The sequence below is a fragment of the Oryctolagus cuniculus genome, chromosome X (assembly GCF_964237555.1).
Source record: "Oryctolagus cuniculus chromosome X, mOryCun1.1, whole genome shotgun sequence".
NCBI lineage: Eukaryota > Metazoa > Chordata > Mammalia > Lagomorpha > Leporidae > Oryctolagus > Oryctolagus cuniculus.
In genome coordinates, this window is record NC_091453.1 from 80,524,925 (window position 1) to 80,549,802 (window position 24,878).

The 24,878-nt window shown below is 42.7% G+C and overlaps 1 protein-coding gene across 9 annotated transcripts in view; it reads left to right on the top strand.

Moving 5' to 3' along the window:
- The window catches only part of AMOT (angiomotin), a 70,732-nt gene that overhangs the window by 14,251 nt on the left and 31,603 nt on the right, over positions 1–24,878 (top strand). For 2 of the 9 annotated variants that reach the window (XM_008272897.4, XM_051827265.2), the window contains 5 exons: positions 4,124–4,272; positions 6,658–7,591; positions 14,931–15,438; positions 19,512–19,656; positions 21,127–21,219. In XM_008272897.4, the coding sequence (XP_008271119.1) occupies positions 6,720–7,591; positions 14,931–15,438; positions 19,512–19,656; positions 21,127–21,219 (1,618 nt within the window). In that variant the 5' untranslated portion in view covers positions 4,124–4,272; positions 6,658–6,719. Of the gene's footprint in view, positions 1–785; positions 4,273–6,657; positions 7,592–11,502; positions 11,667–12,020; positions 12,084–14,930; positions 15,439–19,511; positions 19,657–21,126; positions 21,220–24,878 lie in introns of those variants that run through there. The other 7 variants (XM_002720222.5, XM_051827266.2, XM_070066645.1 and 4 more) reach the window with 5 other exon arrangements.

The following is a 24,878-nucleotide window of genomic DNA, read 5'->3' on the forward strand; positions in this document are numbered from 1 at the left end:
CAATAGGAGCAAAGAGTTGGGCCTAGTTCCTTTTTACTTAAGCCTTTTCTTAAGCTAATGCTGGAGTTAAGTAAGAACAAATGCCAAGCAGACATGATGCTGACAAGATCAAGAACAAGGGCCTGAAAATATTGATGAGTGGAAGTTTGTATTAACTCTCTGAATGACTTGCACATCTTGGCCTAAATAAAGATTTTGCAAGATCCTTTTGCCATACATCTAGCTAAACATTTTCCTGTTACCTCTTTGGATTTTTCTTTTCTGCCCTTAACATTTTATTTCCAATGTAACTGGAAAATTACTTGTAGCATTGAGACAAATTTTCAGTGTCTTAAAACCAGTCAATTCAGTTTAACACTTATTAAGCATCTTCCATGTGCAAGCTAATAATATAAAATATAAAATCTGTGTTCTGATCTCAGCTCTACCCTTTTGAGGCCCTGGCATCTTCCTTTATGGAAAGGGTACATTGGACCTCTGAATAGTTTCCCAAGAGTCTTTCTACTTCTGACTTTTGAATGATCCAGAGGATCCTTACACAGAATACTGAGTTGCAAATAAAGTTTTTTTCTTTAATTTTGAAAATTTAAATTTTCATTTTATTTGAAAGAGACAGAGATCTTCCATCCACTGGTTCAGTCTCCAAATTTTCGCAATAGCGAGGGCTGAGCGTTGCTGAAGTCAAGAATGCCAGCCCATTCGCAGCGGCTTAACGCTCTGGCATGAAGCGCCGGCATCCCATTTGGGTGCCAGTTCTAGTCCCGGCTGCTCCTCTTCCTGTCCAGCTCTCTGCTATGGCCGGGGAAAGCAGTAGAAGATCGGCCAAGTCCTTGGGCCCCTGCACCCGAGTGGGAGACCCGGAAGAAGCTCCTGGCTCCTGGCTTCGGATTGGCACAGCTCCGGCAGTTGCGGCCATCTGGGAAGTGAACCATCGGATGGAAGACCTCTCTTTCTCTCTCTCTCTCTCTCTCTCTCTCTCTCTCTCTGCCTCTCCTCTTTCTGTGTAACTGACTTTCAAATAAATAAAAATAAATCTTTAAAAAAAAAGAATGCCAGCCCCACAAAGAAAGTTGTTTTAAGAAAACAACCTTACTTCATAAAATGGCTGCAACCTTCTAGAAAAATGCTACTTTGAAACAATAATTATTGCCATAGCTAACTTTATTGAGCCCTTCCTATGTGTCAGGCTCTATGGTTATTACTTTACATGGATTATTTCCCTTCATCTTTATAACAACCCTATTAAGCACCAACATCCCTATTCTGCAGATGATGAACTTGAGACTTGGGGACATGAAGAGACATATTTGAGGCCAGTTAGTAGTCATAAGTCCTGAATTTGTACTTGGGCAGTATCACCCTAGGCCTAGGCTCTTAACCATGATTCTTAGATTGCTCAACCCACTGCAAGTTTAGAGATAACCTGTATAAGGACCATAGTTTCTTACCCACAAAGTTAATTAGTGGCCTGAGCTGCAATACTGTTGGGAAAGGTGTTCTCTGGGACACTTCTAGCTACAGTATGGATTGACCTGCAGAACATGAGGATTGACTGTGACCTCTTGCTTTCTGTGAAAGATTGTAAGGTGTGTGTGTGTGTGTGTTTGAGATGCACAAACACATGGATATAATTACAGAGAAAACTTCAAACTGGCTCATTTCCATTCAGCTGGGAATAAAATTGCACGAAAGAAGTAAATCAAGATTTAACAGAGAAAAATTTTCTAGCCTTAGATTCTTCATCAGGGTTGGTGGAGCGAGGGGAGGGGGCAGAATGGGAGGAGGCATTAGAGGAAGGAACGAAGACAAGATCTTATAGGGATATTGCAAAATCTATTGAAGGGTGAGAATATGGTCTATCCTGGAAATCTTGTAATGTTGATTCTCTGGGACTTGGCTTGGGAAACATCAGGGTTCTCACTAAGTGTCTTGGCTTAACCTCCCAGGTGTACTGGGATAGTCAATGACTATAAATGAATAAGAATTTAGCTTGGCCTTGCTGCAGAGTTGTTTTTTCCAGAGCTGACTATGTAGACTTAGATTGCATTTTTAAAAGACAGAACCAGGGATATCCTTTCTTCTCCCATCAGATATCCTCAGGGACAGTCTGTATGTTTAGGAGAAACAAGATTATTTTATTGATTCAAGATGATGTCAGACCTCTTGCAGTGACATGATTAAAGCTGTGGGCAAACTAAAGGTTATAGAGTTCATACTATTTTAGTTCTTGAGCATGAGATAAGAAATCTTTGCCTTTCATTTTTCTAATAAATGGAGTAGTATTTTCCTCCTTATGTGACTATTCACATGTACATGAATAGAAGGTTTTTTTTAAGAAAAACATCAGTAAACTGGAGAGGACTCAGCAAATCTTTTTTCTTAAGTTGGTTTCTTTTCCTCTTTTAAACAGCAAATGAAAATGATGAGGATGGGGATGGGGGAACAGTCTGTGTCCCATGGACAACAAGTGATTTGGGTTTTGAAGTGGATATGAGGGAGAAAGAACAAAGTTAAGGGAAGAGGCAAAGACTTTGCACAAGCAGTTTCCTCAAGGAAGAGCTAGGTGTCAGGAGAAAACCAGTCACAGTTGACATGAAGAATCTAGATTGTTCTGGAAAAGAATTACATAGTGATTTCTCTCCAGGGGCTCAAGTTTAAAAGCCTTGGGCTGTTTTCTGGTGTTTCAGTTAAGAAAAAGACAAATGTTTTGTTCTGTTGGACAATAGAAGCATGGTGGATATTTACCATAGCTCTGTTAACAGTCTTACTTTGATTCCAATTAAAAGTTGTTCCTCTGCTTTGAAATTAGGGGAGACACCCTTAAATAATTACATTGCAGATTGGAGATGATTGTGCTTTGAATGGAGATTATACCTTGGGCCCAAACAAGATGGAAAGACAAATTTCCGTGTTTGTTCACTCTATATCTGTTCACTTTGTTTTTGGCAACATTGCAAGGAAATAATGTTAAATTAATCACTGTGTGGTTTTGTGGTTTTTTTTTTTTTAACTTGAATGTTTTGGACATGATCCCAAAATAGAGATACATGTGTGCTTCCTTTGCATTGCCTTGCTCCTCAGAAGGATTCTCTGGTGCAGATTAATATTTTTTGTTTAAGTGATTTGAATAAGTCATGGCGAGGCTGGGACACAAGAAAGGAATCTGATTCATGTGCCTCTCACCTAACACAAACTATTGAGTTTTATAACACTTTTGGTTGGACTTGCATGGCTTTCCAGAGGGTCATAGAAGAAGTTGAAAAATGAGGACATCTCAAATCCACATCTTTTGGGTGTTTGCATCTGGCATTTATAATGTGAGTCTAATAGTTTCCTTTTGCTGAAACAAGGACACAGAGAGAATTTGAGCAAGCCAGTTTTGGTATGTGCTGCTCAGAGAAGGGTTGCTGCTCTGAGTTAAGGGCAGTCAGCTTTCTGACTGCAGCAAGGATGACTGGGCCATCAATAAGATGGTCAGATTGTAAGCTCCATGAGGGCAGGGACTCTTTGTGTGTTTGTAAGTCCTCATTATGTCTATCATGAGAATGGAAAATTTCTGAAGTAATCAGCATGCAATATAATCACTTGACTGAAAGTTTTGTTTTTCTTCTTCTCATCCAAGACTGAGAGAGTCAAATTGAGAGCCTCTCCGAATGTTCTTCTTTTGACTCAAAACATGCTGTATGATGACTACCTTCCCTTCTGGTATGTGGGGCTGGGAGCCTCAATAATCTGTCTGGCTACTGACAGCAATTTAAAGGCTGCCTCCCTAAAGCTGACGGTGGTAATGGCTTTTGTCATCATCCACTATTTGAAATGGGAATGACATCAATGGTTCTATGGGGCTTTGAGGTTAGAGCAGAACAATCCTTTCCAGGCTCAGACCTGAGCATTTCCGTCATCTGGGGACCTGCATGGTCTCCTGAATGAACACAGCTGCTGAACAGTGTGGCTCCTTTCCCGCCTTTGTGGAGATCGACTCTGCCACTTACTTAAAAGCCAAGCATCATGGGAGGAGGAGTTATTCTCTTGGAAACGCTGGTTTGTTTAACTACTGGCCATTGGTGGCAAAATAGAAACGACGTTTTTATTTCTCCCTCCCTCCCCCTCCTGAACATTTCAGAGAGACCAGTGGTCGAACTCTTGGCGGCGCTTACCCTGATCCTGAGTGTTAGGGCAGAGGGAATCTGCTGTTGCGGTTTCTGGAGCTGCTCATAAGAAAGAATTCCCTATCCTGATCAAGGCTTTACGCCTAAAAGAAAGCAGAAATAGGTATGGACCACCAATTGTGTTTGTGTGTGTATGTGCTGGGTGGGGTGGATGTGGCTTGGGAGGGGGTGGTGTATTCTTGCTGGGGTCTTGGGCGGCTAAGTGTCTGCATTCCCCTGCCAGACAGGAGGGGTTTGAAAGTGATAAAGTAGTTTCAGGCACCCAAAGATATTTAGATGTTATGTTAGTGCTGTCAGCCTATCAGAAAATCCCATTTTGACAGTCTAAATACAGGGGTTCTAGAGGGTCACTGTAAGGGAGGGAATGGGAACTAGAGGGTAGGTTTCTCAGCCCTTTGGTGGTTGGTGTATACACTTCCCAAAAGAATATGATGAATGATATTTAAAAAGGATCTTTGGAGAGTTAACCATGGGGAGAAATTTCTCAAACAACTGGAAACAAGTAACAGTAATCAATAAGAAGTTAAAAAGATGACCTTTCTCCATCTGCCAGACGCATGTTCTTGGTCATTCCTTGCATGGTTAAAGCAAAGGGATTCATGATTCTGGAGAGATTTGAGGCTGTTTAGTATCTTAGAAATAGGGGCCTAGGAGCCAGTATTCCAAAATACTCATCTAGAAACTTGAGAGTGGTTAGGTTGACCTTTATGGTGACTCTGCATGTGACAGCATGTCCACCAATTACTTAAGATCCTTAGTGAAAATTTCATAATCGAATGTTAGCATTTAATTTCAGTGTGTAACATGACAGATTCCAAAGACTTTTATAGAAAGCTTTTATTTAATAAATATAAATTTTATAACTACAACTTTTAGATTATAACAGTTCTTCTCCCATACCTACCCTCCCACCTCCAAACCATCCCACCTTCTACTCCCTCTCTCATCCCATTCTTCATTAAGATTCATTTTTAATTATCTTTATATACAGAAGATCAACTCTATACTAAGATTTCAACAGTTTGCACTCACACAGAAACACAAAGTATAAAGTACTGTTTGAAGACTAGTTTTACCGTTAATTCTCATAGTACAACACATTAAGGACAGAGGTCCTACATGGGGAGCAAGTGCACAGTGACTCCTGTCGTTGATTTAACAATTTGAACCTTTAATAAGTTTGCATTATCTAGTATGCAGAGAGAGAGAGAGAGAGAGAGAGAGAGAGAGAGAGAGATAGTTTGCCTACTTGTTTTTCATATAGGAAGATAGAAGTTAAGAAAAGAGGAATCAGTTATTTAGGTTATTCCATAAACCAATAGTATGATTAGAATTCAAATCTTAAGTTGCCTTACTACTGTTACCTACTTTACTCAATCCATAATCCATGTGATTTCCTTAGAATTGGTGGTACTGGTGGTGAGTGGATATGGTATTCATACTTTTCAGAATGTCATTCTCATTTTTCAATTTCCTAATGTTATCAAAGACGCACTTCAAATGAAAGAGGCATTTTACTTTTAAGCTCCTCTTATCCAATAACATGAAAAACTCTGACTATTCCTGAATGGCTAAAAGAGAAACTTTGCCAGTAATAATTGCCCCCAGTCCTTTTCTTATTAAGGAGTCAAAATGGACATTACGAAAAAGTTCTTAAAAATGTTTCGGAGTGCATAGAAAAATATTTGCATTAAGGAGGGGTCAGTTCTACCTGGTGTAAGGCAAGCTTTCTTCATTTTTTTTTAAACTATTAAATTCTTTTTGAGAGGCAGAGAGACAGAGCCAAGTGCCCACCTGCTGGTTCACTCCTCAAATGTCTGCAACAGTCAGGGCTGGGCCAGGCCAAAGACAGAAACTGAACTCATTCTAGGTCCCTGACCTGGGAGGCAGGAACCCAACAACTTGAGCCATCACCACTGCCTCCCATTGTCCACATCAGCAGGAAGCTGTAGTCAGGAGCTGGAGACAGATATCAAGCTTAGAAACTCTGATGTGCAATATGGGTATCTTAACCACTAGGCTAAATGGCCACCCCATTTTAGTTTTCATTTAGCATTTTATAGTTCCTGTCACATGTAGCACTGCTTTACAAATTCTGCTGTCCTGCCCTCACCTCCACAGCCATAACAGTTTTAAATTTAAATAGAATACACAAAGGTAAACCCTGTGTATAAGAACCTTGGAAAATTGCTTACTCTGATCACCCAACTTGACCCTTGAAGGTTTCCCTAACCATCAGAAACTTAGATAGAATATGTAATTCCTGCTAAAAATGAAAGAGTAGGTACAAAGCTCTTACGCCTCTGTGTTCCACATCAGGTCAATGCTATATACTGGAACTCCCAATAATTAATCTGTTAATTCTAGATTCATTTCTGCATTTCATTTCTATAGTGGAATCCTCAACCCTAAAAGCCCATTTTCTTCCCTTTTAAAGGACTGATTTATCCATCAATTGAGTGTTAAGCTTCCTGTTTCCCCTTCCCAGGTCAAGGGCAGCCCAGGTGCCCAATTTCTCTCTCTCTTCACAAGGCACCACCAGCAATAGAGATGAGAAATTCTGAAGAACAGCCAAGTGGAGGCACCACGGTATTGCAGCGTCTGCTACAAGAGCAGCTTCGCTATGGCAATCCTAGTGAGAATCGCAATCTGCTTGCCATACATCAGCAGGCTACAGGGAATGGCCCTCCTTTCTCCAGTGGTCCTGGGAACCCAGGTCCTCAGAATGATGTGTTGAGTCCCCAGGAGCACCATCAACAGCTTGTGGCTCACGCTGCTCGACAGGAACCCCAGGGGCAGGAAATCCAGTCAGAAAACATTATCATGGAGAAACAGCTGTCTCCACGAATGCAGAATAATGAAGAACTCCCAACTTATGAAGAAGCCAAGGTCCAGTCCCAATACTTTCGGGGACAACAGCATGCCAGTGTTGGAGCTGCCTTCTATGTCACAGGAGTCACCAACCAGAAGATGAGGACTGAGGGGCGTCCATCAGTTCAGCGGCTCAATCCTGGGAAAATGCACCAGGATGAAGGACTCAGAGACCTTAAGCAAGGCCATGTCCGCTCCTTAAGTGAAAGACTAATGCAGATGTCATTGGCCACCAGCGGAGTTAAGGCCCATCCACCTGTTACCAGTGCTCCCCTCTCCCCACCACAACCCAATGACCTCTACAAGAATCCCACAAGTTCCAGTGAATTCTACAAGGCCCAAGGGCCACCTCCCAACCAACATAGCCTGAAGGGCATGGAACACCGAGGCCCCCCACCAGAGTATCCCTTCAAGGGCATGCCATCCCAGTCTGTAGTGTGTAAGGCCCAAGAGCCAGGGCACTTCTATAGTGAGCATCGCCTGAACCAGCCAGGGAGAACAGAGGGGCAACTGATGAGGTATCAGCATCCCCCTGAGTATGGAGCAGCCAGGTAAGAGAGTTCCCTTTCTGTCATTTCCTGACATCACCCCAACCAACTGCTTCTGCTGTGTGTTGGGAATCTTAAGGGAAAGTATGGGCAGTGTTTGGTATAACAGACTCTACAATGCATGGCTCTCCCCTGGCTTCACAAATTGCCTACCAATCTGAATTTCAACCCTCTGCAGCCGTAATACGCCCCATGTTAACATTTCCTTGACTTTATGGGTTGTGCATAGCCTCAACAACCCCATAGATGAACAGGAGCACAAATCATGACTTCAACAGCTACTTGCTGTCCTGTCTCCTGGGACATTAAAGGAAGGGTTAGTGTTGTTCTTCTTATGAGTTAAGACCTTCCTTCAGAAGCAGAAGCAAATTATCTTGGACTTGAATGAGTGAAATTTCCCATCATTTCCATATATTCTCCTCCAAAAAACCTTCATTTTTATGAACAAATCTGTCTGTTGCTTATATGTTATAATTTTCTGTAGAATTACTATGATTCTTTTGGGCATTAAACAAACATCCAGATATTACAATGGAGAGAAATATATCTGTACACACTCAGGTTACTTGCCTTGTACTTCCTTGCAGTTCATGAAGTCTGGACTGCTTCATCTTTCTTCTTTGGAGTTTTATTATTGCCTGTTGTGTTTTTGAACATCTATGAGAAACTTATTACAGATGCTAAAATGCTGGAGGAAAAATATCACCATGACTTCTGTTTTCTTCATAAATCCAGTTCTTCTGAATTATACTTATTAATTATTCAGAGGCCCATGGCCCCATTGCTCTACTCACCAGACTTGATGATTCCATGGTTCCGTTCATTGCTCCTATTGTTAGTATTTGGACCATGTCACTGATGAGAAGTATTTCAGTATATGCGATTGAAAAAGGTTTAAACTGGCCAACAGTGATGGCAGTTATGTATGATGTTCCTGCCCTGCTTCTATGTGTAAGGATGGCTGGCCATAAGATTTGAAGTCCTTTACCTCCTGTCCCTTCCTTGCTCATTTGGGAAAGAATCTCTTGGCTTGAAGTTCCTCAGGTTCCTCAGGAGTGAAAGCATTCAGTGGGTGGAGTAGGGTGAAGGTAAGAGAAGGCACCTGGTTTCTTGGGTTTCATTTTTTCCTCCTTCAGGTCCCTTTTTTTAGCCTGATGCAATTCACTTTGAGCTCCACCCCTAACATTACCAGTGTAGGCCTTTTCCCTCCTTAATCCAGATTGATTTCCTAACCTTTTTCAACCACCTCTGGATAGCCTTCAAAGCAGGAGCTTAAGTTCTGATAAAGTGTCTTGGAACAAGAAATTGGATAAGGGACAGAGCATTCAGGTTTTTTTGTTTGTTTGTTTGTTTTTCAAGACTTATTTTATTTGAAAGACAGAGTTACAGAGAGAGGTAGAGACAGAGAAGATAGGTCTTCCATCCGCTGGTTCACTCCACAGATGGCCACAAAGGCTAGAGCTGAGCTGATCTGAAGGCAGGACCCAGGAGCTTCTTGTGGATCTCCCACATGGTTGCAGGGACCCAAAGACTTGGGCCATCTTCTACTGCTTTCCCAGGCCATAGCAGAGAGCTGGATCTGAAGAGGAGCAGCTGGGTGTAGAACTGGTACCTATAAGGGATGCCGGTGCTTTAGGCCAAGGCTTTATCCCACTGCACCACAGCACTGGCCCCAGAGCATTCAGTTTTCAATGAGAGCAAGATCCCAGCTTCCACATGCCCAGTGAAACAGAAGATCCACAGTGGATTGGCCTGCTAGACAACTAGGCTTAATGGAAGCCCATTCAAGAAGGCAAAATGGCAGTGAAGCTGGAGAGCAAATATCTTATTTTTCCTATTAGTATGGGAGAGTCTATGGGACCCCCTCCATGCCTCAATTGGTTGTTGTCTGTTGCCTTTTGCGAGAGGAGTGTGTAAGCTATGGCATGAAGCAGAAGCAAGCCAAAACCCCACTTACTGCGTGGCCTGCCTTCCCAGGAAAGCAATTTTCAGAAGTCATTCACCAGTATTGTTTGTGATCTGCTATGACTCCCATAGTGATTGAAGCTAGATGGAAAAACCCTTTGATCTTCCTAGATAATAAGGAGACAAAGAGGGTTTTTTTTTCCCCTTTCTGTGTTGATTAAACCAACCAGAGCGATTTAGCTGCATTTATTTTCTAGAAAGATAGCTGTGTTTTCTCCTGCCTCATAAGTTATCAATGTATCACTCTTTTTCTATCCTCCAGAGCAACAGAGTCCAGGCTGACCTATGCTTTTTTTTTTTTAATTTGGTTTTTTTTTTTTTTTTTTTTTTTTTTTTATTTGAGAGGAAGAGTTACAGACAGTAAGAGGGGGAGACAGACAGAAAGGTCTGCCATCCACTGGTTCCCTCCCTAAATGGCTGCAAGGGCCAGAGCTGGGCTGATCTGAAGCCAGGAGCCAGGAGCTTCTCCCAGGTCTCCCATGTGGGTGCAGGGGCTCAAGTGCTTGGGCCATCTTCTACTGCTTTCCCAGGCCGTAGCAGAGAGTTAGATGGGAAGAGCAGCAGTTGGGACTAGAACTGGTGTCCATATGGGATGCCGACATCCCAGGCAGAGGATTAACCTACTGTGCCACAGCGCTGGCCCTGGACTATCCTTTCTTGATCAATATTTTCACAAAGACATTGGCTGTAACAGTTTTTCTTTATGAAATAGGAGCAGAGTGCTTAATGTACTTGATGAATAATCAAACTTAAATGGTGCTAGTTGGAGTATGCTTTGTATCAAATTTGGGTCTCCATCAGGCAAATTCTGGATGTGAAATTCCCGCAGATTCTGCATGAGGAAGTGGCACCAATTGTTGAATTATTAGTTACAGAAAGGTAGTTGAAATGCTTTCCTAAAGCATACTGCTTTTAGGTGATGACACATTTTTCTTTCTTTTTTTCCCCTTTTAATCAAGTAGCTATTCAAGTATATTTCCAAAAATGTATGCAAAATGGAATTAAAAGATAAGTTTGGTACAATTTTAAATTTTTTAAAATTTATTTAACTTATTTAAGAGGCAGAGAGAGAGACAGAAAGACACACAGACAGGCAGAGAGCTTCCATCTGCTGGTGTTCTCCCCAAATACCTACAACAGCCAGAGCTGGGCCAAGCTGAAGCCAGGAGCCTGAAACTCAATCTGGGTCTTCCATGTGGGTGGCAGGGACCCAAGTATTTGAGCCATCACCTGTTGCTTCCTAGGGCGTGCATTAGAAGGGAACTGGAATCTGGAGCAGAGCTGGGACTCTAACTCATGCACATTGACATGGTTTGCTGGTGTCCTGGCAGCAGCTTAATTGCTGTGTCAAATGCCTGCCCTGATGCAGAAATCTTTGAAATCTATGCACTGTTTTTTCATAATATGCATTTTGTCATGAACTTTTTGATTATCCCTCCTATAGTTTGTGAATATTTTTTGAAGTAATTGCTGCTAGCTCCAGTTAGTCCTAGTTCTTAATCCACAATTCAGAGATCAGGATGAAAAGCAAATTTGGGGGCAAATTGCTGTAAAAAAAAAAAAAAAGAAACTTTGCCTTTAGAAATGCAGTGAAATGCTGGAGATTTGCTGTTAAAATGAACACAAAAGTTTTAAACAATCCTTTGATTACGTCATCTTCCCTATGCCCTCCTCCCCACTTGAAAAATAAATACCTTGAATGCCCAGAACTCCAGAAAGGAAGTAGGGCCAAGCCATCCGAAGAATTTTTAAATTTCTAGATCTTTGTCTTCCTAAGTGCTGAGCCTTTTTTTGCATGCTGGGTTTATACATTTATCAACTACTTTTAAAAATTAAATCATTTCTGTTTACAAAGCAGCCACCTCCTTTCAATTGTTGAAATCCTGCCCAGATCTGTGGTTTCTTGAAATCCTTGTGCTGTGGCCTCTGAGGGGGCCTGACTCTAGTTCAGAGCCGAGCTGGTTGTGCAAGAGAAACCATCTGGTGTTTGCAGCCACTCCAGCACTCACAAGCTCACGCTCACAGAACCCAGGAAAGGCGCAGTGTCTGTGGGCAGCAGAGGTTCTGTGGTGAGAGGAAACTGGGTTCCACGAGGTCGTTGGCAACTGCTATGGTGAGAGTGTGTGTGTGGGCTTGCACACGCATGGGCCAGCGATGTAGAGTGTGTGTGTACATGTGTGTGTGGCAGGGGGGAATGAGGGCTCCCAGCCCTCCAGGTGACAAGGGTGCTAGGTGCTGTGTCAGCTGGAAGGACCCAACTTTTACTTCCCCCTTGCATCCCCAACAGCTGTTGCTGGGAGGACTGTGACTTTCCTCACTGGCCTTTGCGTGTATGCCAAGTCCCCTTTTCAGCAGAGCACCGATCCTTTGGAAGGAAGGAGCAGGATGAAGGGAGGGAGGGAAGGGGCAGGGAGGCCAGTCAGAGCTTCCAGGAGACACGTGATTCTATTGTCTGTGGGTGACTTGTGCTTCCTGGTTAATGTGTCAGTGGGGAGCAGTCCAGCTGCTGTGTGGTGGAAGGACCTGGAGAGTAAGCCGCTCACCTGATTGCTGCTTTTATTATTATGGGTTTTACTGTTACTATTGTTTAATCTTGTGTGTATTTTTGCTTCCTCTGATATTCCATCCCCTTCTCTCCCTCTCCTGTCCCTGAGTCCCCTCTTTTCAAAGGGACCCGTCTCCTGTGTTAATAGTGTCCTGTTTGTTGTGCTAGACGGGTGGTGGAGCCCAGATGGTGTTCCTTCACTGCAGGCCCTTCTCTATTTCTGCAACTGCCCAAGCCCTTGCTTGATTGCAAATCTATCTGCCAGTGACAAGATTGCCTTGGTTGTCCCAACATCTCAGTGCATTGATATCTGCTTCCTTTTCCAGGCTGGGGAACTGCTGGGCAGCTGCCTTGTCTCTGCTTATCTTTGTCCTAGGTTTTTCTGACCCTGGAGACCTCCTTTGCGGTCTCCTCCTTCCTGAGGCTGGTGGGAGGGGAAGGCCGTGTGCTGTGGGGGTATGGAGACGCCTCCCAGCCTCCAGGCAGGAGGGAAGCCTGAGGCCTAGTCTGAACTGTTTGAGAGAGAAGCCTGGCTTGCCTGATGGGCCCCAGGGGAACTGTGGGGAGAAAGCCCAGTTCAGAACTGGGTGTTTTTAACAGAGTACAACTTGCAGGTCTTGGGTGTCAAAATCCTGGGACAGAAGATGAAGATTAATATAGTGACTTTGTCTTCTAAATTTTGAGAGCTGGCTTGAACATGGAATTTTAGCTCCTCTCTTTTGTTGAAGAGATACAGAAGTTCCCAGCAAATCCTAGGACATTTTATTTTCCTTCTAGGGATATATAGACATTTTAATAGCTTTTAATCTTAGAAGAAAGAGAGTACATTGTCTGTGTTTAGCTGTGAGAATACTGAAGATCCATGGCATAGACAATGGGAACTCTTCAACAAATCAGTTTATGAACAGCTCCCAGGCCTTTGAAGAGTGCTTTGAGTTCTTGGAGATAAAGATTAAGTAAGGAGGCAACTTTCCAATGGTAGTCATGAGTACCATATAAATTCCTCTGTGCCCAAGTAATTTGTATCAGTATTCAGTAATTATTTATAGTGACACATGTATGAAATTTAAATAATGTGGGTACATCAGATTCATAGAATGAGTTGAGGGACATGAATTCAGAGTTTGTGCAGTTTTGAAGGCTCTTGTTAACATCTAGGTTATTGCGTATCCATGAGCAAGTGTTTGGAGTGGTCTTACAGATGTAGGATATCCTTACAGTGAGGCTGCCTTGTAGGGGTAAGTAAATGAAAAATAACAGTAACTGGAGTGTATGCGGGAGGCATGTGCTTTAGTGTCTGGATTTCCAGTTAAAAGTTAATTGCTCCTTGTCATTTGTCCCAGTTCTTCCATGAACTTTATGCAATTTAATGCAAAGATTAAATGGCTATCCCATAAGTAAAATCACTAATAAGGTCAACTCATCTCACTGGGAGGTAGATAAGAGGCTATAATTCTTCTTCACTTAAAAAATGAGAAGATCCCAGTATTTTTGCAATTCATTTGCAATCTCAGGAACAAAACAGGCTCATGCAGATTAAGTAATTTGAGTAAGGTTAAATAGCTGGTAGGCAGCAGGAACAGTCTCCAAACTTTCTCTGTTAGGATCCAAATCCCATGTTCTTAGCCATCTGTCTTCCCTGGATTGAGAAATATCAACTGGTAGGACAAGTGTCCATGGGACATGGGGGGCATATGAGGTTAGTTGGGCATGGGGTGGAGGTGAGCAAGCTTTTTGTCTTCAGTGTACACTGACAGATGTTCTTCCTGATGGTGGTGATGGAGGAAGTAATCCATCTGCCTACTCTGATTGTTTCTTTTAATGGCTAGTAGTCATTAGGTAAGAATTATTTGTACCTAGGTATTAGTAGTCTGTATCTAATAATTAGGGACAAAAATGAGAGAGCCAGATTAAACAATATAACCAAAGTGCTCTTCCTGGAACTTTCTCAGAGCAATAGGCTGGGAATCTAAACATCAATGCACAGAAATCAGTGTATTATGGCAGGGGAAAGAGCCAGAAAATGGAAATTGGGAAAGAAGTATTCTAGCCTGTTGTTACTACTAATGTACTCCTAATATTTGGCAGTTAACTTCCTCTCACTAGGCCTCAGTTTCCTCTTCTATCTGACAGGGCTGGACCAATACAATTCTTGATGATCTTTCTGGTACTTAGATTTTGTCATTTAGTACATCAAAAATAGTGTCATGAATGTCATGAAATTGCCTGTAACTTCCTCTCAGTCTTGATATTGTTATTGCTGATGGGCATTATTCAATTTTTCATAACTGGAATTCATAATTATTTGTTGTCTCTAATATAATGAGTACCTATATATCCTTGTAACTTTTTTGATGAATTATCACAAGAAGTTACAGATAGCAAGATGAGACCCTTTTGGGGGACAGCTGTTTGTTGTTTCCTTCTGGGCAAGTGAAACCTGTTTACTGAATTTGAATCTTTATATGTACTGGATCACATTCATAATGTCAGGAAAGGTTTAGTTTAAAATAGTGACATGACATGAAATTTGCCATGTGGAAGAATCATTTAAAATGCGTAGACTTGAGCAACGAGAACATAGCTGTACATCACTTAGATTTTCAAAGTGCCTAGAGGTTGTCCGTCTTGAGATCACACTTCTGTCTGTCCAGCAGAGTCATGGTAGGATTGTAGAAGTCTTTGCAGAGAACCCATAGTCTAATGCTGCCTGCTCCTCATTTTGCAGGTGTCCAGAGGCACCAGAAGGCCTCTCATGTCACTTTCTTGTGCCTTTCTCCCTAAGTGACTTAGGAGAAAACTTCACCTGAGCCTGCCCTTCTTGTTTTACAGGCCAACACAGGACATCTCATTGCCATTGTCAGCCAGAAACTCTCAGCCGCATAGCCCTACGTCTTCCCTGACGTCTGGGGGTTCCTTGCCTTTGCTGCAGTCTCCACCATCCACTAGATTGTCTCCTGCTCAACACTCCTTGGTCCCAAACCAAGGAGACCACTCAGCTCACCTGCCTAGGCCACAACAGCATTTCCTTCCTAATCAGGCTCACCAAGGGGATCATTACCGTCTTCCCCAGCCTGGCCTGAGTCAGCAGCAGCAACAGCAACAGCAATCACACCATCACCACCATCACCAGCAGCAGCAACAGCAACAGCCACAGCCAGGAGACACCTATTCAGCTATGCCTCGTGCTCAGCAGTCTGCTTCTTACCAGCCCATGCCAGCAGACCCTTTTGCTATTGTTTCCAGAGCCCAGCAGATGGTGGAGATCCTCTCTGATGAGAACCGCAACTTGCGGCAAGAGTTGGAAGGATGCTATGAGAAGGTGGCAAGACTACAGAAGGTGAGGATTCTGTTTGGGAATGTTAGCATCTCCTTTATTGTTTTTTTTTTTTTTTTTGACAGGCAGAGTGGACAGTGAGAAAGAGAGAGAGAGAGAAAGGTCTTCCTTTGCCGTTGGTTCACCCTCCAATGGCCGCCGCGGCCGGCACGCTGTGGCCGGCGCACTGCGCTGATCCAATGGCAGGAGCCAGGTACTTATCCTGGTCTCCCATGGGGTGCAGGGCCCAAGCACTTGGGCCATCCTCCACTGCACTCCCTGGCCACAGCAGAGAGCTGGCCTGGAAGAGGGGCAACCGGGACAGAATCCGGCGCCCCGACCGGGACTGGAACCCGGTGTGCCGGCGCTGTAAGGTGGAGGATTAGCCTAGTGAGCCGCGGCGCTGGCCTAGCATCTCCTTTAAATCTTATTCATTGGATTTGTTTAATATCCATATAAAAGTCTCTGCCTGTAGGTGCCTGCATTACTTATGGGCAAGTCTTCAGGATTCTTATGTCTGCAGGTTAAATATGGGTCAAACTTTGGAAAAAGCCTCCTGCCTATCTGTCTAGAAGAAGGAACATTTTACATTTATGAAATGAATTTAATTCATTGTTCTAGAATTTTAAAAGAATGGGATATTTCTTCCTAGGATCAAGAATACTGGTGATGTCTATGAAGGTGGGGGGCTTGCCAGCATTTTCAGCCTTTTTGTTTTGATTATAGTTCCCAAAATATGAATTTGAATCTTCAATATAAAACCATGTTTCCTAGAACAATCTCACTGGTTGAAATTAGAGCCTGTGCTGCCTTGTTCTGGAAAAAGCTTGCTTTTCTTTCTTTTTTTTTTATAAAGATTTATTTATTTGAAAGTTAGAGTTACACAGAGAGAAGGAGAGGCAGAGAAAGAGAGAAGGAGAGGCAGAGAAAGAGAGAGAGAGAGAGAGAGAGAAAGATCTTCCATCTACTGATTCACTCCTCAGTTGGCCACAATAGCCAGAGCTATGCCAATCTGAAGCCAGGAGCCAGAGGCTTCTTCTGGGTCTCCCATGTGGGTGCAGAGGCCCAAGGACTTAAACCATTCTCTATTGAAAAGCTTGCTTTTCCTAGTGGCAGTTCTCATACTAACTCCTTTTCAACACCACTTTTTGCCCTGGTCCTACCCTGCAGCTCAGAATCAACATCTGCTCTTTTTCTCTGGTGTATGTGGGGGGTAAGAGGGTTTTAGCACCAAGGCTGGGTGACAGGTGACAGCCCTAGGCTGAGGAAGCAGAAAAAGTGGTGTGTGTTCCCAGATCACATTCTTCCCTGGGCCCCTCCTGTCTCCTGCAGCTGGGACTTTAGTTCTTGAGTGCCCCAAGCTAGGAACTCTTCCCTTCCAGTGGCTGTTGGTGAATAAGGTTATGATTTTGGCAGCCTCTTTTCAGCTTTTGTCATTGTGGGGCTCATGTAGTTTGATCGTCCTAGGGAGGAGAGGCTGCCTTGTATTGTTTGACAACTCTGTCCTTAAGAGACACTAGATGGAAATTTCTGGGTCCTAAAGAAGAGAGGTTATCCTAAGCTGTCCTTTTATGTAGTCAGAAAGTCCTCCCCCCCCCGCCCAGTTTTCCCAAATCTGCATGGGGGTTGGTGGGTGGTATGGATGAGAGCTGTTTCTTCCTGGCTTTGCCCTGATTTTAAATTTTACTCATCCCCTCCCAACCATTACATTAACACAATATTATTTATATCCAGGCATCAAAAACCCTATGTGGATGATTAGATTAACCATTGACAGCCACACCCAAACTATGTGAAGTGGTCCTGGCACATCTTTGATACAGCCACTGAAGGATGAGCCCACTTTCTAAAACTCTCTTTGCCGAAGGATCCATGATGATTTTTTTTTCAGGGGCGATGGGGGAGTGGGGAGCGCAGTAACAAGGAAAAGGAGCGCAATAGCTTTGTCATTGCTTCCTAGGATTGAGAAAAATGCTTTCAATAAGTGTAGTATGCACAGCTTGAGTGTTGGAGGTAGGGTGGAGGGAGTCAAACCAATGTTAAAATAGAGTAAATGGACAGGTGAAGTAGAAGAGGAAAAGCAAAGTGGGAGGAAAACGGTAGATTGCAGGTGGTACTGGAAAAATTAGAAGGTTGAGGTTCACCATGGGTATAAGTAGACAGAATAGTCTGGAAACCTGCTGCCATGTTCTATCATGCCCTACCATCACCCAGACCAAGCCAGTGCTTATGTTCTGTGAGTCCTTTTCCTGGAAGGCCCTATTGACACATCTGACTCTTGCCTTTGGGAGAGCATGGTATTTCCACAGCAAGCTCAGGCAATATGGGTACAAGATCTGAAAATTGCAGTCCAAATGCCTTGAGTGAAGGGACTGCCCACCCCAGCTGTAGTCTATGGTGAGGAACTGGAAAACTTCGCTCTGAATGCAGCCCAGAGTAAGCCAGCATTTCAAATGGAAATGTTTATTTTCTCTACCCAGCACTTGAATTTCTTGCAAGAGCTTCATCAGGCACAGGTCTCACTGATCTTGTCTCTAAATGCCATTCACCAGTTTTCACCTTCTGTGCTGCTATCTTGGTGCCATCTGCAAAGAGAAAAACACTTTCAAGTCTGCTCTTTTCAGTGGTATAAGTCTCATTTGTTTGCAGGCAGTCTTGTCTCAGGCAGAATTTTGGAGAAGGGAGCAGGTTGAATCTGAGATGTTTGGTAACCTTACCTTTCCCCCAGCATCCCACTGGGGCCTGGTCTTTTTCCCCCAAAAGTACCCTAGGCTTTGTTCCAGAGGGTAGTAGAAAACTGAAAAGGAATGCAGCATGGTTGCAGGAGTCAAATTTAACTTGGAAATGCTTAATAGGCCATGGGGTTTATTTGTCTTATACAAATGATATGCAAATATCTCTCATTATTTTATGTGCAGTGGAGCTAACTGGTTTCAGAAAACTCTAGAGTCTGATTTCTTGTTTTCTTCCTGATTCTGGCTGATTCAGGGCAAGACTCTTTCTCTTTGTGTTTTTTTTTTTTTTTCATTTTATAAGATTTGTAGAGGTGTCATAAAATACAGCTCCATTCATGAATTTCTGTTAAAAAATCTGTACTGGTTTCCCACTGACTACAGGATAAAGTCCAAATGCTTGGCATTAAAACTTTCTTATTATCTGACTCCAGTCTCTTTGCAGCCATATCTTGTCAGGTTCCCTCTGTGTCCTCCACTGTGTCCAGCCAAATTAGACTACTGGTCATTCTGAGAATGCATTTTGATCACTCAGAATAGAATATCCTTCCCCTCACCTCTGCTCATTGAAATCCGATCCAGTGTTCAGGATCTGACTCTAAATGTCACCTCCTCTAAGAAATTGTTCTCCCCTCCCAACCCCCAATCAGGAATAACTTCTTCCTTCTCTGTACTTGATAGCACTACTACCTTTTTTTTTAGACTTCTGTATTTTGCCTGATGTTCTTTCACTTGATTTGACAGAAAGCTCCTTGAGGACAATAATGATCTTATTCATATTTATACACCCCACAGTGCTTTAGAGAGTTCTTGCAAATATTTGGGCCCATATTAAATGTTTGTTAAATGGAATTGAACTACAGCATTAGGGTCAAGCTTAGTGTTGTTAGGATTTATCTCTGCCATTTACTTGCTCTTGGGAAAGGAAAGGCAATGTACCTTTTTTCCTCTGCCAAGAGATTAGGACAAATTGAAACAGACATGTGAAAACCCTTTGAATGGCCTGGAATAAAGTTATTTATATACTATATACACCATTATTAATATTTTCCAAATAAAAATTTCAATAAGAAATTAAAATTTCTTTATGAAATTTTGTTTTATCTTACCACCTTCTCTGAAGGCAGAAACTACTATTATATTTTTTAACCTGAGGAAAACTTATAATGCCATGCATTAATTATTGATTTTATGGTTGAACTTGGAAATCCTTCCTTGAAACTTTTCCTATCTGTGTTATATTTGCCTTCTGGCCATCTGCAAGCCCTGGAACAAGCTGTTAAGCAAGGCTTTGCATATATATTTTCAGACCATCTTCCCCATCAGCTTCCTACCATTACTTCTACCTTCCCTTTTCTTATTCAGGTGGAGACCGAAATCCAGCGTGTCTCAGAAGCATATGAGAACCTGGTGAAGTCATCATCTAAAAGAGAGGCTCTGGAGAAAGCCATGAGAAATAAGCTGGAAGGCGAGATTCGAAGGATGCATGATTTCAACAGGGATCTGAGAGGTGAGGAGATCTGAGAGGTGAGGGAATCAAGGGATTTGTCTTTGTGCTTCCCAAACAGCTACAGGATGGAAAGCCAGGGCTGAAGGCCGGAACTGAGGAGGATCCCACTAGGCTTTGGGGCTGTCCAGCCCACTGGATGGGTCAGTAAATTTCAGGCCATATGTCAGGCTAATTTTGGATGACTGCCATACTACCTGGCCTCAAGCTTGCTTAATCAAAGTGGGAGGATATGCCTGATTGGCCTTCAGAGCTGTGAGCTGATGTGTTAATCAGTCAGAATTCCTCCTGGGACTTCTGGATCTACCTGATCTGCCCTGGCAATTAGTGCTGCCTCTTTTCCTTTTATATGATTGGCAAATGCATGTTTTTTTTGGCTTTGCAAGCTTGAAATGGTAATGCCCTCTGTTATTTCTAGAACTCATTCTCTTTTACTTTCACATGACAACATTGGGGGTGGTGGAAAATGCTTTTTAAAGATTTATTTATTGGGGCCAGCGCTTTGGTGTAGCGAGTAAAGCTGCAGCCTGCAGTGCCAGCATCCCATATGGGCACCAGTTCTAGTCCCGGCTGTTCCACTTCTGATCCAGCTCTCTGCTATGGCCTGGGAAAGCAGTAGAGGATGGCCCAAGTCCTTGGGCCCCTGCATCCACGTGGGAGATCTGGAAGAAGCCTCTGGCTCTTGGCTTCGGCTGTTGCAGGCAACTGGGGAGTGAACCAGTGGATGGAAGACTCTCTCTCTCTCTCTCTGCCTCTCCTTCTCTCTGTGTATAACTCTGACTTTCATTTTTGAGAGAGAGAGAGAGAGAACGAGATCTTCCATTTGCTGGTTCGCTTCCCAAATGTCCTCAGCAGCTAGGGTTGGGTCTCCCACACGGGTGGCAGGGGCTCAAGTACTTGGGCCATAATCTACTGCTTTCCCAGGGCCAGTATCAGGAAGCTGGATCTGAAATGAAGCAGTTGAGACTCAAATTGACACCCATCTGGGATGCCGGTGTCACAGGTAGCAGCTTAACCTGCTGCATCACTGTGCCTGCCCCATGAGACTGACTCTGGGAGCCAGAAACTTAATCCAGTTTCCTCAAGTCCTGTCACTGCCTCTTAGGATGTGCATTAACAGAAAGCTGAGATGGGAGTGGAGCTGAGACTCAAACTCAGGCACTGCAATGTAGGATGTGAGCATTTTAACTACTAGGCCAAGTGCTCACCCCAGCATCTGTTTTTTTTTTTTTTCCTTTCACCTAGGTTTTGGCATTGAGGAGTGAAAGTGTTAAAAGTACTGACCTCCTCTTTCTCTGCCATGGGCTACTAGTGTCTTGAGATTCACATTTGCAAACCTATGTCTGTGTCACCCATTCCTGTTTAACAAGAAGAAATAGGCCTGTTTTGCCAAAGGTCAGAATTTAGAAGACAAACAGCATGTGCTTGGAATTTTTTATCTGGGGCCCTGTTGATTGTCTCCAAATTCCACAGAGCGTCTAGAGACTGCCAACAAGCAACTTGCGGAGAAGGAGTATGAGGGGTCAGAGGATACCAGAAAAACTATCTCTCAGCTCTTCGCCAAAAGTAAGTCTGAAAGTTTCAGGTGCAGGTGTGGGTGGGAGCAATGAAAAGCCATGGCAGAGTGAATGTCACCTGGGGATTCCTTTTCCTGTTCAGGCATGAAATTGGAAGATTCTGTTCTTTTCCTCTTAGGCCAAGAAGGCTGCTTGCTTATCTATAATACATATTCAAGAAATGTTCATCTAGTGACATCAAATGGCTTCTTCTGTATTAAGCCAGAGAAGCCCAAGAAATCCTTGCTGTGGTCATGGCTAGCTGAAGAAAGGATGTTGGTGACCACGGGATGTCTTAATGGGGTTTTCTTCATAGAATCCAGGTGCTGGCTCTGGCAGTAATGAGATTAACATGCCAGATTGACAACTGGAGTTTGGAATGCCTAGCAAGTAACTGGGGCTCTCTGAGCGAAACATCTGGTAGTAATATATGTATACCTATATGTATATGTATATATATGCATATATTTTTAAATAGCATTACACAGTGGCAGGTTGCAAGGATAGCTCTAAGGAGGGCACTGCTATGGTGTGAACTAGTTGCATAGTTGGAGGGTGTGGGGCAGGGCAAGCTGTGTCTCCCTCTTAATTATTTGCTTTGTGTGGAAATTCTCCTGGGACAGTGGCAATGAATTAATCCTCTTCTTTATCAGTCCCTAATGGACTCCACCCAGCTAGACAATGCCCAATTCATTCTAATTGACACAAATAAAATCACCATTAAAAACTTCATAGTGGATTGAATCCACAAGGAGAATTAAACAGATAAACTCTCCTCCTCATTTCTGCAGATGCCCATAGTTGTTTATGCCACCTCCAGGCACCTCTGTGCAGCTCTGGTTGTAGTCATGCTTGGTGGGGACTTGTCAGTCTCTTCCATCTTTGCTAGGTCTCCAGATGACCCTTTCAAGTCATTCCATGCAGTTTCCAGTCAGCTTTTACAAGTTTGTTTGATTTTCACTTACAATACTCCCCTTTCTTCCTGGGTTGCTCTGTTGTGCTCTGGATTCAGAATGGATTTTTTTTCTCTCTCTTTTCCTTGAGCCTCCTGCTTCCTTTGTCAGTTATGTTTTAGAGCAAGGAATGTAGTTTTTCTGGTGTCCTCAGTGCCTGATGTGGATTGTTGTGAAGTTGCTTTTGTGGTGGCAGTTACCCTGGAAGCTAGTTTGCTGCCAGAAAGAGGGTGGCAGTTTCCCAGAGAGAAACAAAACATGTGACTCTTGCTCTGGATCTGTTAGTTTGTGCTCCTGTCTGTAGAGGTGGCATTTCAGGTGACCTAGAAGCTTAGCTGAGGGTCTATAAAATGTGGTAATGTAATAGAGCAGACTACATGAACATCAGGGCAAAAGACTATCAATAGGCTCTGGAACTAGGCAAGGAAGAGTATATGACTCTTGGCCCCTTTAATTTCTTTTCCCTATGTGGTTGGAACTGTGGCAGGAGAAAAGAAAGCCCTCTTGAAAAGTCTCCCTGGGCCACTGATTTTTATTTTAACCAATTGTGGGATCCTATACAAGTTAGTCAAGCTCTCCAAGTCTCCATTTTCTCATATGCAAAATGGAGAAGAGAATAATACCTTCCTTGGTATGGTTATTCTGAGGATTAAGTTAATGCAATGCCTGGTATGCAATAAGTATTCAGCAAATGTTCATTTGTTTCCAAGGTACACTTGAATAGATACCTAAAATCACAGCGGGAGTGAAGGCAAGACTGCCCTATTGAACTTTCTCCTACAAGCTTAAGGCTCTTCTCAAGAAAAAGAACCCTTGATCTTTAAATCTACATCAAAACTATTAATTTGAGTTTCTGGTGTGATATTTGTCCTACCTAGTTAAGAAGAGAAGGACCTAAAAAAGCATGAGACATAACTACATATACTCATGGTTCCTTGTAGCTATAATATAATCTTAGGTTCAGAGACATAGACTTACTAATTTTGTCAGGGGAGTCTCAACCTTCTCATTCTGAAAACAGAATCTGTATTCAGAATCTGTCACATCACAACGAAAAGCATGCTTTGAAGCTACAGATTTTCTCTCATTATTAATCAAGGTGATGATGATCATCTTCCTTATGTAGTAATTTCCTTTGGTATTTGTGCTTTCTAATGCTTCTTTCATTTAAATAAATACATTATATCATTTGATCCTTAAAAACTATTATGAGTTTAAATAATATGATATTTTTACCTCTGTTTTAATCTCCAGCGTTTTTAGCTTTATAACTTCCATCTTTCTGCTCATATTACTCATCTGTTCTTGCATGCTGTATCTCTTTTCCATTAGAGCATTTAACATCATAATCATAATTATTTTAAATTCAGTATGATAATTCCAACATTGATGTTTGTTCTTTTAAAACTGTGTATTTTTGATTTTCAGTATTCCCTGTCATTTTTGTTGTTATTGTTGAATGGCATACACATATGTCTGAGAGGGAAAGAAACTGTGATAAATAGGACTTTAGTGATGTGATAAGATGTGGGAGGAAGGAAAACTTTCTTCAGTTCTATGATTAGCTCTAAGTCTTTTAGTAAGCTCATATCATTGAACTGTAAACTTCACAAGTGCTTCTGTTTTTTTAAAAGATATATTTATTTGAAAGAGTTACAAAAATAGAGGGGGAGAGAACTTCTGCTTGCTGGTTCAGTTCCCCAAACAGCCTCAAAGGCTGCGGTAAGCCAGATGAAAGCCAGGAGCCTAAAAGTCCATTCAGGTCTCCCACATGGGTGCAGGGGCCCAAGGACTTGGGCAATCCTCCTCTCCCTTCCCAGGCACATTAGTAGGAAGCAGGATTGGAAGCAGAGTTGCTGGGATTTGAACCAGCACTCTGATATGGGATGTGGACATCACCAGCAACAGCATAACCTGCTCTTCTCAATGCCACCCTCTTTTTGTTTCATCACTTTAGGTTCAGGAATGCTAGAGAGGGCTGGAATTGAACATTTCTTTCTCTCATGTAGAATGCTAGAGCAGTATAGAGTTGGATATTTCCCTTCTTCCAGGTTAGTTGTGCTCTGGTTAAAAAAAACTCCAATAGGTTAGGATCTTATTAATTAGTTTTTCTTGTGGGCAAGCTTTCTTAAGAACAGGATGCTTTGGAATCTTTCTTTTTCAAAGATTTATTTTTTATTTGTTTAAAAGGCAGAGTAAGAGAGAGAGAGAGAGAGAGAGAGAGAGTCTTTCATCCACTGGTTCCCTCCCCAAATTCACCACAACAGCTGGGGCTGGGCCAGGCTAAAGCCAAGAGCCCAGAGCTTCCTGTGTCTTCCACATGGGTGCAGGGGCCAATCACTTGGACCACCTTCCACTACTTTCCCAGGCACATCTGCAGGGAGCTGAATCAGAAGTGGAGCTGGCAGGTCTTGAACCGGCATCCATATGTGATGCCAGCATCATAAAATGTAGGCCTAACCTAGTACACCAATAGTAACTTAATGCTGGCCCTGGCATATTACATAATGGTTACTTTTTCTCTGCCTCTGCTGAGGGCACTGAGGGATTTTTCTCTGATCACTCTTGTGACTGAGTTCTCCTGGAATAATTGCTGAGGTTTTGTCCACACCAAGCCTCCTGCAATTCATCAATTACAGTTCAGCTTATGCTGTCCTTCCACTGATTCCCCTGGACATTTTTGCATATGGCTTTCTACTCTGGTGAGTTATGATTC